Here is a 17,543-nt window from a genome sequence, read left to right as displayed (position 1 = left end):
GGGCTTACTTAATTCATCTGAAGGAAGCAGGAAGATATTACTGATATTTTATTTGAGGTGAACTTGAGGAATAAGCAGAAGCTTATCTCTCTATTTCTAGCTACACTCCAACATACTCCCTGCATTCCAATCAGGTTGGTCTCCTAAGTGTCCCGCAACACCCCACATTCCTATGTCCTCTCTCAAGTCTTTCACTTTGCCTGGTGTGCTCTGCCTTCTTTACTTACTCAATTTTTACTAACCCTTAAAGACCCAGTGCAGACCTTCCTCACCCATAAAATCCTTGAAGACTTCCCAGGTACCAAATGCTAATTGAGAACATACCAGAGGTTGGACATACTGGAAAGCTGAAAGACACATATGACACAGCAGAGTGTAGAAGTACTCAGGAAAGAACGCTTTCTAGTGTGTGATGAGAAATTTATGGGTTTGGGAGTCAAGGAGTAATTGGCTGTGTGACCACAGCAAGATCATCTAGCCTCTGTTTGCCTCAGTTTTCTTAGCTAGAAAAATGGACGCTTATCCTCATGGTCGTTATGCTTCCTTTCAATTCTAAGATTATGACTCTGATTTTGAAGAACAATGTGATCTCTTACGTTTCCAGTAGCATTTCCACACATTTTCAGAACTTTTCTGTATGATATGATCAGTATAAAATCACTCATCAATGGTAGCACTATTGAAGAGTATAATTTCTGTGCCATTATAAATATAACTCTTACTCTGGGTTTAAAAAGTTGCACAGGTCACAGGTGCATTGAGAAAAAAATCAGCTGTCATGTTACCCTGTTACTGTTTTGGTTATCTCACATTAAGAATAGATTGTGGTTCTTTCTCTGCACCTGCAATTTCATGGCAGTAAGAAGATAGAGGGCAAGTGGACTACAGATCCTGAATATTAAGATTAAAGAAAGACTGCCTATGAAAAACAACACACATGAATTAAAGAATCTATGGAATTAAACCAAAATAATTAATGAAGTTGTTATTTTGTGTTATTTTAGTAATTATGGAAGCATTATTTATGTTATAAACAGACAACAAGTTATGAAATACCATACTTTGTTTTAAGATCTTAGATGATAAATTTTTGACAGCTTTTTGCAAAAACTAGGAGGGTATTTTCTTAGCATCTACTATTTATTGTCAGTTTGCCCCATTCCAACTGGCTACATTAGTTGTACTTTTGGTTTTAAGCAAAAGAACCAACTCCAGCTAGATTTAAGCAAAGCTAAACTATTGAAAGAACATTAGATTATCTCATGGAGTCCAGGGAAAAGTCCAGAAGGGGGAGGAACCAGATCAACTTCAGGGACCTTAGCAGTAGAACTTCACGGACCTTCTCGCCACAGATTTTCCTTTAGTTTGACTTTAGTTCCTGTGACTTCCCACCTGTATCTCTCCTCCTGTCCCCAAATTTTAATTTCTAGGAAAAAGCATATGTTGAACACAACTTGGGTCAAATGTCCTGCTCAAGCACAACCAACTATGACAAAAACATATGTCAAAAGAGTGATATATTACAAACATGGCCACCAGAGACCCTGCCTTGTAGAAGAGACCAATGTTTGCGAAACGGAGAAATGTTGGTATCCAGCAAGCCACCTCAAGAGAAGTCTGCCCATTGCACAGGCTTTTTTCTGCTGTGATTTTTACCTCCTTCCTCCCTTCCCCAGTTATCCATATTCATATATCACTGTATAAAATTATACCTTGTCCTTCTCGAAGTAGATATAAAATTAAAATAATGAAAGGGGCAGAACAAACAATCTTCTGTTATTCTTTAAGTGAAAATATAAACAATTCCGTTTGATTATACCATGTAGAGGCATCCAGAGCTAGACTAAAATATTACAAAAATAGGGACTAATCATCAGATATAGTCTATGAAAATCTAATAACTTTAATAAAATAGTACATTTGTCTAATAACTTTGACCAATCACAGAATAATCTTTCTTGATTACCAAAGGTGTTTACTTCATTTCTTGAAAGTAAAATCTAAAACATTTATCAATACCAGATATTCTGAAAGATAAAGAAAACATGTAGTATGTATGTTATACTCCCTTCAATAGTTTGTGAAGGAAGTTCTAGGACAATTTCAAAGACCTAGATCTTTATCCTCCTCCTAATTGCTATCTGTACACCCTTACTTCTTGAAAGTATAATTCTCCTTGGCTTCCTAGATATGGGACTATCAGGTTTTCCTCATCACAGGTCTCTTTTGCTGCCACATTCTCGGCTCGCTGCAACCTCCGCCTCCCGGGTTCAAGCAATTCTCCTGCTTCAGCATCCCGAGTAGCTGGGACTACAGGCGCGTGCCACCATGCCTGGATAATTTTTTTTTTTTTGTATTTTTAGTAGAGACGGAGTTTCACCACTTTACCCGGGATGGTCGCCGTCTCCTGACGCCGTGATCCGCCAGCCTCGGCCTCCCAAAGTGCTGGGATTACAGGTTTAAGAACTCAAGGATATAATTGCCACCACAAGGCCAAGACTGCCAAGTCTATCCTGAAAACTACCTATGTTTTAGTCTACTTGTTACTGGTTGAGGGTAGTTGTCCAGGTTCTTGATGTTTTGAACAAAGTATTGGACAAAACGCACAAACAAAACAAGGCAGTGAAAGCGGAGAATTTTAATGAAAGTACACTCCACAGAGTGGGAGTGTGCACGAGCAAGTGGCTCAAGTGCATCTGTTACAGAATTTGCTTGGGTTAAATGCCTTCTAGAGATTTCCCATTGGCCCACAACCAGTCTGATTTGTTGGGGGAGGGGACCAATCAGAATAAAGAATAGACCCACGACCAGTCTGATTGCTTGTGGGAGGGAATCAATCAGAGGTACTTTCATTTTTTTTTTCCTTTATCCATTCATCTATTTTTTTATTTTATTTTATTATACTTTAAGTTCTAGGGTACATGGGCACACGTGCAGGTTTGTTACATAGGTATACATGTGCCGTGTTGGTTTGCTGCACCCATCAACTCGTCATTTACATTACGTATTTCTCCTAATGCTATCCCTCCCCCAGCCCCTCACCCCACCAACAGGCCCTGGTGTGTGATATTCCCTGCCCTGTGTCCAAGTGTTCTCATTGTTCAATTCCCACCTATGAGTGAGAACATGCAGTGTTTGGTTTTCTGTCATTGTGACAGTTTGCTGAGAACGATGGTTTCCAGCTTCATCCATGTCCCTGCAAAGGACATAAACTCATCCTTTTTTTATGGCTGCATAGTATTCCATGGTGTATACGTGCCACATTTCCAGTCTACCACTGAAGGACATTTGGGTTGGTTCCAAGTCTTTGCTATTGTGAATATTGTCGCAATAAATATACGTGTGCATGTGTTTTTATAGTAGCATGGTTTATAATCCTTTGGGTATATACCCAGTAATGGGATTACTGGGTCAAATGATATTTCTAGTTCTAGATCCTTGAGGAATTGCCACACTGACTTTCACAATGGTTGAACTAATTTACACTCCCACCAACACTGTAAAAGCGTTCCTATTTCTCTGCATCCTCTCCAGCATCTGTTTCCTGACTTTTTAATTATCACCATTCTAACTGGCGTGAGATGGTATCTCATTGTGGTTTTGATTTGCATTGCATTTCTCTGACGACCAGTGATGACGAAGATTTTTTCATGTGTCTGTTGGCTGCATAAATGTCTTCTTTTGAGAAGTGTCATATCCTTTGCCCACTTTTTGATGGGGTTGTTTTTTTTCTTGTAAATTTGCTTAAGTTATTTGTAGATTCTGGATATTAGCCCTTTGTCAGATGGGTAGATTGCAAAGATTTCCTCGCATTCTGTAGGTTGCCTGTTCACTCTAATGATAGTTTCTTTTGCTGTGCAGAAGCTCTTTAGTTTAATTAGATCCCATTTGTCTATTTTGGCTTTTGTTGCCATTGCTTTTGGTGTTTTAGTCATGAAGTCTTTGGCCATGCCTACGTCCTGAATGGTATCGCCTAGGTTTTCTTCCAGGATTTTTATGGTTTTAGGTCTTACATTTAAGTCTTTAATCCATCTTGAGTTAATTTTTGTATAAGGTGTAAGGAAGGGATCCAGTTTCAGCTTTCTACATATGGCTAGCCAGTTTTCCCAGCACCATTTATTAAATAGGAAATCCTTTCCTCATTTCTGGTTTTTGTCAGGTTTGTCAAAGATCAGATGGTTGTAGATGTGTGGTCTTATTTCTGAGGCTTCTGTTCTGTTCCATTAGTCTATATCCCTGTTTTGGTACCAGTAGCATGCTGTTTTGGTTACTGTAGCGTTGTAGTATAATTTGAAGTCAGGTAGTGTGATGCCTCTAGCTTTGTTCTTTTTACTTAGGATTGTCTTGGCTATGCAGGCTCTTTTTTGGTTCCATATGAACTTTAAAGTAGTTTTTTCCAATTCTGTGAAGAAAGACATTAGTAGCTTGATGGAAATGGCACTGAATCTATAAATTACCTTGGGCAATATGGCCATTTTCATGACATTGATTCTTCCTATCCGTGAGCATGGAATGCTCTTCCATTTGTTTGTGTCCTCTTTCATTTTGTTGAGCTGTGGTTTGTAGTTCTCCTTGAAGAGGTCCTTCACATCCCTTGTAAGTTGGATTCCTAGGTATTTTATTCTCTTTGTAGCAATTGTGAATGGGAGTTCACTCATGATTTGGTTCTCTGTTTGTCTTTTTGCATCCTGAGACTTTTGATTTTGCATCCTGAGACTTTGCTGAAGTTGCTTATCAGCTTAAGAAGATTTCGGGCTGAGATTATGGGGCTTTTCTAAATATACAATCATGTCATCTGCAAGCAGGGACAATTTGACTTCCTCTTTTCCCAAATGAATACCTTTTCTTTCTTTCTCTTACCTGATTGCCCTGGCCAGAATTTCCAACACTATGTTGAATAGGAGTGGTGAGAGACAGCATCCTTGTCTTGTGCCAGTTTTCAAAGGGAATGCTTCAGTTTTTGCCCATTCAGTATGATATTGGCTGTGGGTTTTTCATAAATAGCTCTTATTATTTTGAGATACATCCCATTAATACCTAGTTTATTAAGAGTGTTTAGCATGAAGGGCTGTTGAATTTTGTCAAAGGCCTTTTCTGCATCTATTGAGATAATCATGTGGCTTTAGTCGTTGATTCTGTTTGTATGATGGATTACGTTTATTGATTTGCATATGTTGAACCAGCCTTGCATCCCAGGGATGAAGCTGACTTGATCATGGTGGATAAGCTTTTTGATGTGCCGCTGGATTCGGTTTGCCAATATTTTATTGGGGATTTCTGCATCAATGTTCATCAGGGATATTGGTCTCATTTTTCAACTGCCACACAGAAGGAGAGGTCGTAAAGAGAGTAGCCTCTGATATCCAGTCAGCATGAATAAACCTTAGGTTCCCTGCTTCCAGATCCTATTTTCCTGCCTCATTTTCCCCCTGAGAGATGTGATTCCCATAAATCTTTATGGGAAGCAGAGGGATTGATGGTCTTTCTTCTGTAACTGCTTCATGCTAACTTGGGTGCAATCCCTACCTATTACTGATCATGGAAATTTTTCCCTGCTCTATCTAGTGGAGGCAGGGTAGTTTATTGATCGCTGGGGGTGCTATCTTCATTTGGAACTGGCTGGCAATGTTGTTGCATGATCATATGAAGTTCAATGGTCTCTAGGTGAGAGGAAATGAATTTGGTTAAAAGATCTAATGGGAACTTCAGGGGGTGGATACCTACGTTATCAGGAATGTTTGTTATAGGGAGGAATTAAAACATTCTGCTTAATTGCTACAAAGGGAGTGATTCCAAACATTTGAAAAAAGAAAAACTGCAAAAATATATAAAAATATGGCTATTATTATCCAGCCAAATATATAAAAATATGGCTATTATTATCCAGCCTACAGTAACTATGCAACAAAAACACCAAGGAAAGTTGGTAGGCATTTACTTATCTTTTGGCTGTCTTCTAAACAGGTACTTCAGGTCTTCCACAGGTTCACAGGTGTAGTGGCTGAAGGAAACTTCAGGTTCCAGGTCCAAGGCTTCAGGTATCACAGACTTGATCCTTGAAAGATGTATCCAATTATTTAAATCCTAATACTTTGACCATGGAAAGCATGGCCAGCACCACTGAAAATGATCCCTTCCATTTGGGCTGTAGTTGTTGAGCAGGCGATCCCTCCTTCCAAGTTTTAACAAGTATCTTATCTCTTGGCCTGATTTTGGGATGCTGGTTAGCTCCTGGTATGGGGAGCCTTTGAGTTCCAAACTTTTGTGAAAGCCTGCTGAAATTGTCCGTTAACTAGGTATTTCACTAAACCAGCTGTTTCTGGATCAGTAATTAGAACATTAGTTAAGAATGGCCTTCCATATAACATTTCATATGGGTTTATGTTAATTTTTGCCCTAGAGGTATTACAGATCCTTAAGAGGGCTATAGTCAGTAAGTTGACCCAAATTTCTGATGTTTCCTAACATAGCTTGCCTAATGCTTGTTCTAGAGTTTGGTTAACACTTTCTACTTTCCCGAAGAATTGAGTCCGCCATGCTGAATGTAAATAGTATTTGATTCTAAAGGTCTTAGCGACCCCTTTAGTTATTTGGGAGATAAAGGATGGGCCATTATCTCTTTGGAGACTCTGAGGTTACCCAAACTAGGGGACTATTTATTGTAAGAGAAACTTTATAACCTCAATAGCCTTCTCTGTTCTGGTAGGATAAGTTTTGACCCAACCAGTAAAGGTATCTATTAGGACTAACAAAAACTTGTATCCTCTACAAGCGGGCATTTGGGTGAAGTCCAACTGACAGTCTTCCCCTGGGTAAGTTCCTCTCCTCTGGACTGATTCTATTGGAGGAAGCATTTTGTTTCCTGGACTGTTAAGTGCACACAGTGAGCAGGCTTGACAGACCTGCTTATCCACTGAATCTAAGTTAGGCCCAATGAAGAGCCTGTTAACCATGGCCAGGGTGGCATCTCCATTGGGCTGTTTGAGGGAGATTTAGTTTGATTCCATATACCACCAGGATTCTTATTTTTGTCCGCCTTGTTCCTTTATTAACTGTTCTTCCTATAGTGTGTATTCAGGATCCATTCGGGAATCATAGAAAGGAAGCAGTGCTAGGATCTGTTGGGATTGCACCCTGAGGGATGCGGCTTTAGCTTCTCTATCAGCCCTTCTGTTCCCTTGTGCTATAGGAAGTAAGTCCCTTTGATGCCCCCTACAATGGATTATAGCTACAGCCTTTGGCAGGTGTATTGCTTCCAATAGCTGAAGAATTTCAGGCCCATGCTTTATTGGGGAGTATTTGCTATTTAGTAGTCCCTTTTCTTTCCAGATTGTAGCATGAGCATGAAACATAAGGAACACATATTTAGAATCTGGATAGATGTTAAGCTTTTTCCTTTGTCTCAACATTAGTGCTCAGGTAAGAACAATGATTTCAGTATTTTGTGCTGATGTGCCAGGGGACAGTGGCTGGGCTTCAATAATGGTGTTGTGATTTACCGTTGCATATCCAACTCAGCACTCCCCATTTGACACAAAACTACTGCCATCTGTGAACCAGTTATCCTCAGAATCTGGAAGAGGCTAATCTTTTAAATTAGGCCAGCTAATATATGTGTGTACAATGACCTGCTCATAGGAATCATCAGTTATTGGGCCTGTGGGTAGCAATGAAGCTGGATTCAAGGTGTTACAGGTTTTAAGGGTTACATCTGGATTGTCTAGCAGCATGGCCTGGTATATGTTTAACTTTTCCTCCAACATCCACATGTGTCCTTTTATCTCTAAGACTGGCTTTACCTGATGGGTTAGAACTTCCAGTGGGTGGCCCAGGATGATTTTAGTGGCTTCCTCCACAAACAAAGCAGTGGCTATTGCCTGCAGGAAACTTAGTCATCTCGAGGCTACTCCATACAACTTCCTTGAAAAGCAGGCATTTGGTCTGGGTTCTGATCCTAATTTCTAGGCTAGCACTCCCACAGCTATGCCCTTCTCAGCTACATACAAGGAGAAGGGCTTAGTTATGTCTGGGACGCCAAGAGCAGGAGCCTGGTAAGGGTCTATTTTAGCTTGGTGAAGGCTTCTCATTTCTGGGGTCGATTCCATTAGCTCATTTTCAGGCCTCCTTGTTGCTTCATATACGAGCTTTGCTACAAGCCCCAAATTTGGTACCAATATTCTGAAAAACCCAGCCATTCCCCAGAAAGAACAAAGCTGCTGCTTGGTGGCTGTGGGGCAACCACATATGGCTTGCACTCATTCTGGGGTTATTTGCTGGGTTCCCGGTGTTAAGACATACTCTAAATATTGGATCCATTGGAGGGTAATCTGAGCCGTCTTTTTGGGCACTTCATATCCTCTGTCAGCCAGGAAATTCAAGGTTTTTATAGTATTTTGGTGAGAAGCCTCCTGGGTTGGGCTACACACAAGAAGTTCAACCACATACTGGAATATACTTCCGTTCTCCAATTGCAGATCCCTCAGATCCCTCTCTACAGATTAGGCTAAGAAATCAGGGCTATCCTGAAAGCCCTGAGGGAGCACTGTCCAAATGTACTGTTTTTTTTCTGGCATTAGGATTTTCCCATTCAAAGGCAAAATGGTATTGGGATTCTGGGGCCAGAGGAATACAGATGAAAGCATCTTTTAGGTCTAGGAGAAACATTTTGCATCCCCTGGCACCTGAGCCAGGAGGGTATATGGATCCACCACCAATGGTTGGATGGGGATAACAGTGTGATAAATTATTCTGAAATCCTGTACTAGTAGGTATTCCCTCAAGGGCTTTAGAATGGTTAAGATGGGGGTGTTTCAGGGAGAATTGCAGGTTTTTAAGAGCCCATGGGTAAGCAATATCTCAACTATGGATGCTAGGCCTTTTCTTGCTTCCAGCTTAAATGGGTATTGTTTTCAATTGGGGAAATAGCTGGGGTCTTTAAACTGGCATTTTGACTGGCACTGCTGTTTAAGCTTTCCCTGGTGATATGGTTTGGCTGTGTTTCCACCCAAATCTCATCTTGAATTCCCACATGTTATAGGAGACACCCAGTGGGAGGTAACTGAATCACAGGGGAAGGTCTTTCCCGTGCTGTTCTCATGATCATGAACAAGTCTCACGAGATCTGAGAGTTTTATAAGAGGGAGTTTCCCTGCACAACCTCTCTCTTTGCCTACTACCATCCACGTAGGATGTGACTTGCTCCTCCCTTGCCTTCCACCATGGTTGGAGGCCTCCCCAGCTATGTGGAACTGCAAGTCCATTAAATTTCTTTCTTTTGTAAATCGTCCAGTCTCAAGTTTGTCCTTATCAGCAGTGTGAAAATGGACTAATACACCTGGCTTCCCAGCATAACATGCTAGCAGGTTAACCTGTTTATTAATGTGGTCTGGAATATTGTCTGTATTTTTGACTACTAGCAATTTTACTGGGTGATGCTTAAATTTGTAGTAGTGCCCCTATTTTAATGATAATATCTCTTCCCAAAAGATGGACAGGGCAACTTGGAACTACTAAAGATTTATGTTGGAACATTTGTTTCTCAAATTGACAAAGGAGAAGTAAAGAATCTCGTCTGTGGCTTTCCTTCCATTCCCAGAACACTCTTAGACTGGGAGGAAAGTTTTCCTGCATAAGCAGTAAGGACAGAGTAATTCGCCCCTGTATTGGAAAAAAAAACTGAATTTGGGTGCCCATGACATCTAGTTACCCAGGGCTCTGCAATAGTAATTATGATGTTCCTGGACAGGGGCAGTGAGGAAGACTCTAGGCCCCTTCAGTCTTCATCTAATTCCTCCTTTCACACTGCTAGACTTTTACCTAACTGAGCCCCTTGGTGGGAGCGGGGGCAGTCAATCCTCTAGTGCCAGAGACCCCTCTTAGTCCATTGGACGTCTCTGACCTTAGATGGGTGCCAGCACCACTTTGGATGATTCCAACCACCACTGATGACCCACTATGAGCTTTCCCTCTTGTCCCTGGATGAAGGTCTCTACTTCTAGAATTAACTTGCAGATAAACCTTTGGATTTTTTTTCCTATCCCACTTAAAACAATTCTTTAACTTTCTAAATTTGGACAAGATTAAATTGGACATAGATTCCCTTTCATGAATTCCCTCCATGAGTTACACAGACCACAATATGCCCAAACCCTGTGACTTATCCTTAGCCAGTCGAGTAGGGGAAGGGAAGAATTTAACATAAGGAAAGAAGGCTTAAGCCACCTGAAACGTGTGTGAATTTTCCCTGGACAGGCTGCCACTGCCAATTGCATCACTCATAGGCATCAGGGACTATAACTGGAAAAGACAGCAAAGAGTCCTTCCCCCTTCTGGGCAAGGCAGCTATCCCCATTCACTCCTGGGCCTTCAGTTAACACCAGAAAGTGGCCCCAGTTGCCTTCAATTACCAAGGAGCTACTAGCAAATGGCCACTGAAAGACTGAAAAAGAAAAGGACTCAAGTTCCTCACCTGAACAGGTGGTGGCAGTCAGGTGCTTCCACATGGACCTTTTAGTTTCACCAGAGAGTGGCTCCGGCCAGAAACCTGCAGTTGCCTCCATGCTTAGGCACTGTCCATCAAGGGTCCCAACTTGGAAAGGAAAAGGGAGAGAGAGAAAGAGGAAAAAGAAAAAAACAAATCCCAAACTTTGGGCTTACCTTCTGGTTGGCTCACCAAAATATGTTACCAGTTGAGGGTAGTTGTCCAGGTTCTTGGTGTTTTGAACAAAGAATTGGACAGAACACAGAAACAAGGCATGGAAAGCAGAGATTTACTTTAAATGAAAGTATACTCCACCAAAGGAGAACAGACTCAGGCAAGGGGTTCAAGAGCATCAGCTACAGAATTTTCTGGGGCTTAAATACCCTCTAGAGGGTTCCCATTGGCCCATGCCCAGTCTGATTGGTTGTGGAAGGCGACCAATCAGAGTGAAAAGTAGGCCCTCAACCAGTCTGATTGGTTGTGGAAGGAGACCAATCAGAGTAAAAAGTAGGCCCTCAACCAGTCTGATTGGTTGAGGGGGGGGACCTATCAGAGGTACTTTCATTTTTCAACTGCCACCCAAAGAAAGGAGGGTTGCAACTGCCACGCAGAAAAAAGAGGGGTTGAAAATGGAGTCGCCTCTGATACCAGTCAGCATGAATCAGCCTTAGGTCCCCTGCTCCCAGATCCTTCCTACCTAACATAGGTAGGAACATTCTACAGAATTCTATTTTTATTACATTCACACTGAAAGGGCAGAATCTCTTAAATCAAAACCATCATCATGTCACAAACCAGACTATTTTCCAACCTTCATTTCAAAATGACCACTATCACCTTTTCCTGCTCTTAGGCAGTAGAATAGGGTCCGGAGGCAGAGAACCTAAGGCCCATTCATGCTGACTTCCTAGAACTAAATCAAAAGGAAAACTCCAACTTTCCAAGCCCAAGTAACAAAAGAACCAGAGGCTATTCCCTTTGCAACCCCCTGCCCAACCTTGTAGGCCCTTGGTATCTGGGCCTAGTCTTCATTTGCATAGGAGTACAACTTTGTAACTTAACTTAGCCTCTGATTGGTTGCAGGCTACTCCTTAATTTACAGAGGGTGTAAACCAAGTAACAATTGGGAAATCGCTAGCGGATATTTAAACTCCAGAAAAGCCTGTAACCAGGGCTCTTGAGCCACTGGCTGGAGGCCATCCCACTCTGTAGAGTGTACAGTCATTTCAATCTCTGCTTTCCTTGCTTCATTCTTTCCTTGCTTCATTCTTTCCTTGCTTTCTTTGTACGTTTTGTCCAATTCTTTGTTAAAAATACCAAGAACCTGGACGACTTGTAGTCAAGACCCTCCATGGGTAACATTGGGACTATATCAAAGCCTTAGAAATCGTGGAATGATTTTTCAACCACATTATCTGATTCTAATGATGAACAGACCTGTAGACCGGTCTGAATCTTGGAATTTGCCTATCAAAAAACTCGGCTTTCCCTACTTCACAGGTCTTTAGAAGCGCATGTCTAACAAGGCTCATATTCCATCATTGGGATCAAATTGCTCACCGGATAGTAAAAAGACACTACAGAATTTCAGGGGTTCTCGGCCAATGAGGACTTCTGAATTATGTAGAACGGATCAGCTACTAAGCAGTGTTCTATCTTCCTACTCTTCTAATCAATTCTCATCCCTTAAAGCCCTGCTAATTCTAGAAAACAATCTATAACCTGTTAGAATCAGCGCAAGCTGGTGATGACTACAAGTCCCATGATGCAAAGTATGAGCGCGGACCAATGATGGTCGTAGTTCCTTCTGGGAATTGTAGTCTTCTAATCTCCTGTTTGGCAAACTAGGTATTGTAGCCTCCATTTCTCAGAAGTTCAGTTGGGAAACTAAAGATAGTGCAGAGAATGTCGATTTCCTGCCACAAGATTACATTTATCTTCGCTACCTGAGCGCCCAGCCGATCAACTCCAGTCGCTCCTCCCGTAGGCGGCCGCCCATGGCGTGACATCACTTCCGGCAAAGATGTTCCAAGTTCGGCCCCTCCTTCCACACGGCAAGGATCTTGGTCCCGGGCAGAGACTGGCTGAGGCGGGGAGCAGTTGCTTTTGGGGCGGGGGTGTCACGTGAGGCTTCTCGCTGCTGAGGGAGGAGGCGAAAAGCTGCGGTTAAGGAGAGTCCTGTTTAACCGTCACCGGGAAGCGCGCTTGTTCGGGATCGCGGAGTGGGCTGAGGTAAACACTGGGTCTTTACCTCAGGACAGGCGGTCGCTGTCCCGGGTTCTCGTACGGGTGACACCTGCAACCTAGATGTCTGGCGGGCGGCGAGGGGCTCCGCGGGAGAGTGGAGAGGCGCCGCAGGAAGCCCAGCCACCTTCAGGCCACCGCCGACCCCACTGTGCGTCTGGGAGGCGCTGGGCGCGCACCGGTCAGCGGAGGCGGGAGAGTCTGGGAGCTCAGGGAGCTGCGGATCTCGCCGCCTGCAGTGCGGAAGACCCGTGACCGGCGCAGACCCCGGCCTTACCTTCCGAGGGTCGGACTGTGCCTGGTATTTGCCTCTTTCCTCCCGCCCGCGGGGTTGCTCAGAGTTGGGCCACCTCACCTGAGGTTTTCCAGAGTGAGAATGAACTGAGCGTCCTGGGAGCAACTCCGCACCAGGGTAGAGGCGAAGACGCTCCTAATGAGCACAGCACCTTTTTTTTTGTTTGCTTGTTTTGTTTTTTTAACGCTTGAGTAGCGCACACATCTTCGGACGTCAGTGGTTGTGTTGATATGTATTGACATGCGACCTCCCCCCAGCCAGGCGGCCTCAGGTAGTAGAGTGGCAAAGGCCAGGTAGATCCCTCGGACCTTGAGAAGGTTGAGATTTCAGACTTACTTGTTTTTGGGGAGGCCGTCAGGCGGAACCGAGGAGCGGTGAATCAGCAGCTAAAGTTTCATGAATCTTTGATAATGGGGAAAGGTTGCCGAGAGCCACTTGAGTTAGAAATTTTTTTTTTTTTTTTTCCCCGCTCTTGTAGCCCAGGCTGGAGTGCAATGGCACGATCTCGGCAAACTGCAACCTCCGCCTCCCGGGTTCAAGCGATTCTCCTGCGTCAGCCTCCCGAGTAGCTGGGATTACAGGCTTGCGCCACCATACCCGGCTAATTTTTGTATTTTTAGTAGAGACGGGGTTTCACCATGTTGGCCAGGCTAGCCTCGAACTCCTGACCTCAGGCGATCCACCCGCCTCGGCCTCCCAAAGTGCTGGGATTACAGGCGTGAGCCACAGTGCCCAGCCCAGAGTTAAAAATCTTATTTCAGCATCTTTCCAAGTCCAGGTGACTCATTTCTTAACTTTACCACCAGTAGAGTTTCATATGAAAAGTTGGGCAGTTATTGTTGTGTGTAGTCTTGTCATTTTGTTGGTCTGTAATTATTACAGGTTCTTATGAGTTTATTATTTAACAAAGTAATAGTAAACCGTTTCTTCTTTATGTTATGATACTATTCTGACACAAGATATACTAGTCCTTTTGATAACAGATTCTTAAGTTATAAAGATTTAAATACCCTCCGTTTATCGTAGAGCAGAATTAGTGATGACATGTAAGCTGTGAAGAACGGTTACACTTTTCACTATATAATTTTGTTGCATATAAGTTTAATGTTCACTGGGTTTTATTTGAGTAACTTGACCAAGTGTGTATTTTTAATCCTGGGTTCTATAGAATTATACTATGTAGCAACAAAGCATCTGGTTCATTGTTACTACTCTGCGTAAATCTATATAGTTTCACTAATTAAATTGAAAAGTAATGTGAATAGATTTCCTCCCTTTCTGATTAAATCCAGAGGTAATGTAAATAGTTTTCTTCCCTTTCTTTTTTCTTTCTTATACTGAATGTAGTACTGTCAAGATGATAAGCATGGAATAAAGCTTCAGAAGGGTCTTTACCAATCTTTCTCCTACCAACTTTTACATAGATGAAATCAGGTTAAAATCAACTTTACAGAAATACTTCACAAGGGAATAAAGTAGGGGGAAAAGGGATAACATGTAACATGGGGTCAAGGAAAAAGAGTGTGAAGTAGTTTTGCTTTCTCTACCTTGCAAATAGGAGTCCTTAAAGACAACTGGGATTAAAAGAAGGGGTTTGAGGTACGTTTTCATTCCAAATAAAATAATAGTGCCATAAAATTGAAAAGAATATTTTTCTTTTGAATCCTGCTGCACATTAAAGACTAACCTTTTAATATGTCCTTTTCATTTTTAGATAGTGAATTCCTAAGAAGAAAATAATGGATTGCATATTTGTTGTTCTCTAAGTGGACTCAACAGTGTGCAAGCTTGTTGCAAAAGCCAAAAGAAGATGGCAACTCCTTATGTCCCAGTTCCTATGCCCATAGGAAACTCTGCTTCCAGTTTTACAACCAACAGAAATCAAAGAAGTTCTTCTTTTGGCAGTGTCTCAACAAGCTCAAACTCTTCTAAGGGCCAGTTAGAAGACTCAAATATGGGTAATTTTAAACAGACAAGTGTTCCTGATCAAATGGATAATACTTCATCAGTCTGTAGCAGTCCCCTCATTAGGACTAAATTTACAGGTGCAGCTTCTTCCATTGAGTATTCTACTAGACCAAGAGAAACTGAAGAACAAAATCCAGAAACAGTTAATTGGGAAGATAGACCATCTACACCTACTATACTGGGTTATGAAGTGATGGAAGAAAGAGCTAAATTTACTGTAAGTATTGACTTCTGCTGTATACCAGCACAAAGTGAAAGATTGGCTAATCTCTGTGTTTAAACCAGTGTTAAATTAATGTAAACTTGTACTTATAATTTCTTGAATGTGAAATTCTAATGGTTTTTACACCACTGAATTCTATCATGTTGTAGTAAAGTTTTGCTTTACCTTAATAAATTTTCACAAACCAGACACACCTATGTAACTATTAATAGCACATAAATCAAGGAAAAGAACGTTACTAGAATCTTAAATGCTCTGGGTTCTCTGCCAGTCAGGACCCATTCACCCAATACTTTTGTATAGCCTAGATTAAATTTGCCTATTTTTGTACTTTATCTAAATGGAATGATATACTCTTTTTGCATCTGGTTTCTTTCCTTTAGCCTTGCCAAATTACATGCCCAGCTTTAAAAGATATTGATGAACAGTGTTTCAGAATGGTTGTACTGATTTATACTCCTAAAAGCAGCATAAAACCAGTTGATCCATAGCTTCCTAACATGTGATATTTTAACATTTTTATCATTTCAGCGGTTCTCATGGGTACAGAGTAATATCACATTGGTTGTGGTTTTAATTTGAATTTTCTTAATGACTAATTGAATTTAGAAATTTTTTTGGCTGTTTGGATATTCTCTTGTGAAATATCTGTGCATGATTTCTGTTCATTTTTCTTTTGGGAAGTCTCCCTTTTGATTTGTAGTTTTCTGTGCATTTTGGATATAAGTTTTTTTTTCAGATGCATGTATTATGACTATCCTCTCACTCTGTGGTTTGCCTTTTCAATTCCTTAATAATACATTTGATAAACAAAAGTTCTTAATTTTAATTTGGTTTGATTTATTACTTTTTTTAATGGCTAGCACTTTTTGAAATCTTTGCCTGCTCCAAGGTTACAAAGATACTGTCCTATGTTTTCTTCTAAAATCTTTATTGTTGGGCCTTTCACATTTAGATTCGTAAACCACCAGAATTGATTTTTGTCCATGGTGTGAGGTGAGGGTCAAGTCTTTTTTTTTTTTTTTTTTCCCCAGATGGGACCAATTAATCAGGCTTTTATTTGAAAGACCACTCTCTCTCCTCTTCATTTTCAGTGTTGTCTGTGTCATAAATCATGTGACCATAAATGCATGAGTCTGCTTCTGTGTTCTATTTTTCCATCCTTTACTAATTTCACACTGTCTTAATTAGTAAAGTCTTATAATAGGTCTTGATATCTAGCAGTGTAGTTACTTTAGCTTTTTTCTTCAGGATGGCTTTGGCTATTCTTCGCCCTTTGCATTGAGATTTTGTTAGATCTATAGATTAATCTGGGGAGAACTGACATCCTTACTGAGTTTTCAAATCTATGAACCTAATACATTGACTTAAGTCATTTTTTTCTAGTAATGTTTTGTTGTTTTTGGTGCAGGGTTCTTACATCTTTTGGTTAGATTTATTTCAGGATATGGATGTTGTTTGATGTTCTTGTGAGAGACATCTATTTTTGTTTTCTATTTACTGCTATTTTATATATTTTGTCCTTTTATGTTTATATATCCAGCAACCTTGCTCAACTCACTTATTAACTCAAAAGGTTTACTTTTTTGGTAAGACTTTGTTCTTTTAGTAAAGTTTAATGTTTACTTCAATGTTTCATGCTGTAAATTTATGACAGGATGGGAGGACCTCCAAGGAAAAATTGTTGAGATAATTTATGAAGAAGCAGTCTTTAAAATTATCACAAGACTGTGATATAGGAAATCTTCAGGGAACTCTGTCTCTCTCTCTCTTTTTAGAAAATTTTTAGAAAATATAAACTGATGGCCAATTTCCTGAATTAAGAAATAGGCATTTATTGAGTTGATACTATGGTCTGAATGTGCGTTCCTTCAAAATTCATATGTTGAAACCTAACCTTCAAGGTGATAGTATTAAGAGATGAAGATTTTGGAAGCCAGTAGGTCATGGGAGCAGAGCCCCCATAAATAGGATTAGGACCCTTAAAAAGAGGCCCCAGAGAGCTTTTTTGTCCTTTACACATCTGAGGACAGCTATAAGGCACCATCTATAAACCAGAAAGCAGGCCCTGTCCAGATACCAAATCTGTTACTGTCTTGATCTTGGACTTCTCAGACTTTAGAACTTTGAGAAATAAATTTCTGTTGTTTACAAGCTACCAAATTTATGGTATTTTGTTATAACAGACCTAACAGACTAAGACAGATGATATGTGTGAAGATGCAAGTATTTGGCCAAATACAAGGTGGTGTTATATAAAGCATTTCAAGAGACTGGAGAGGAGGAAGTAAATGACAGATATGAAATTAGTCATATTTATTTATTAACTCAAC

The 17,543-nt window shown here is 41.0% G+C and overlaps 1 protein-coding gene and 1 long non-coding RNA gene across 10 annotated transcripts in view; one reads left to right on the top strand and one right to left on the bottom strand.

Moving 5' to 3' along the window:
* Positions 1–2,132: 2,132 nt before the first annotated feature.
* LOC129042692 (uncharacterized) lies at positions 2,133–12,612 on the bottom strand. Of its 4 annotated transcripts, XR_010127249.1 has the most exons (4): positions 12,427–12,612; positions 10,657–10,709; positions 5,939–6,055; positions 5,527–5,660 (listed from the first exon to the last, which is right to left on the bottom strand). It is a non-coding gene; the product is annotated as an uncharacterized LOC129042692 (long non-coding RNA). The 4 variants fall into 4 exon arrangements; XR_010127250.1 differs by lacking the exon at positions 10,657–10,709 and adding an exon at positions 10,469–10,588 and having other exon boundaries at positions 2,133–6,055; positions 12,427–12,479; XR_010127251.1 differs by having other exon boundaries at positions 2,133–6,055; positions 10,469–10,709; positions 12,203–12,469.
* Positions 11,056–17,543, top strand: part of SNX16 (sorting nexin 16) — a 44,279-nt gene continuing 37,791 nt past the window's right edge. Inside the window, exons 1-4 of one of the 6 annotated variants that reach the window (XM_054498945.2) lie at positions 11,056–12,712; positions 14,578–14,618; positions 14,734–14,977; positions 15,065–15,204. In XM_054498945.2, coding sequence (XP_054354920.1) covers positions 14,830–14,977; positions 15,065–15,204 — 288 coding nt within the window. In that variant the 5' untranslated portion in view covers positions 11,056–12,712; positions 14,578–14,618; positions 14,734–14,829. The other 5 variants (XM_054498946.2, XM_063668940.1, XM_054498942.2 and 2 more) reach the window with 5 other exon arrangements.

The sequence above is a fragment of the Pongo pygmaeus genome, chromosome 7 (genome assembly GCF_028885625.2).
Source record: "Pongo pygmaeus isolate AG05252 chromosome 7, NHGRI_mPonPyg2-v2.0_pri, whole genome shotgun sequence".
NCBI classification, from domain to species: domain Eukaryota; kingdom Metazoa; phylum Chordata; class Mammalia; order Primates; family Hominidae; genus Pongo; species Pongo pygmaeus.
This window is presented reverse-complemented; position numbering and strand designations above follow the sequence as displayed.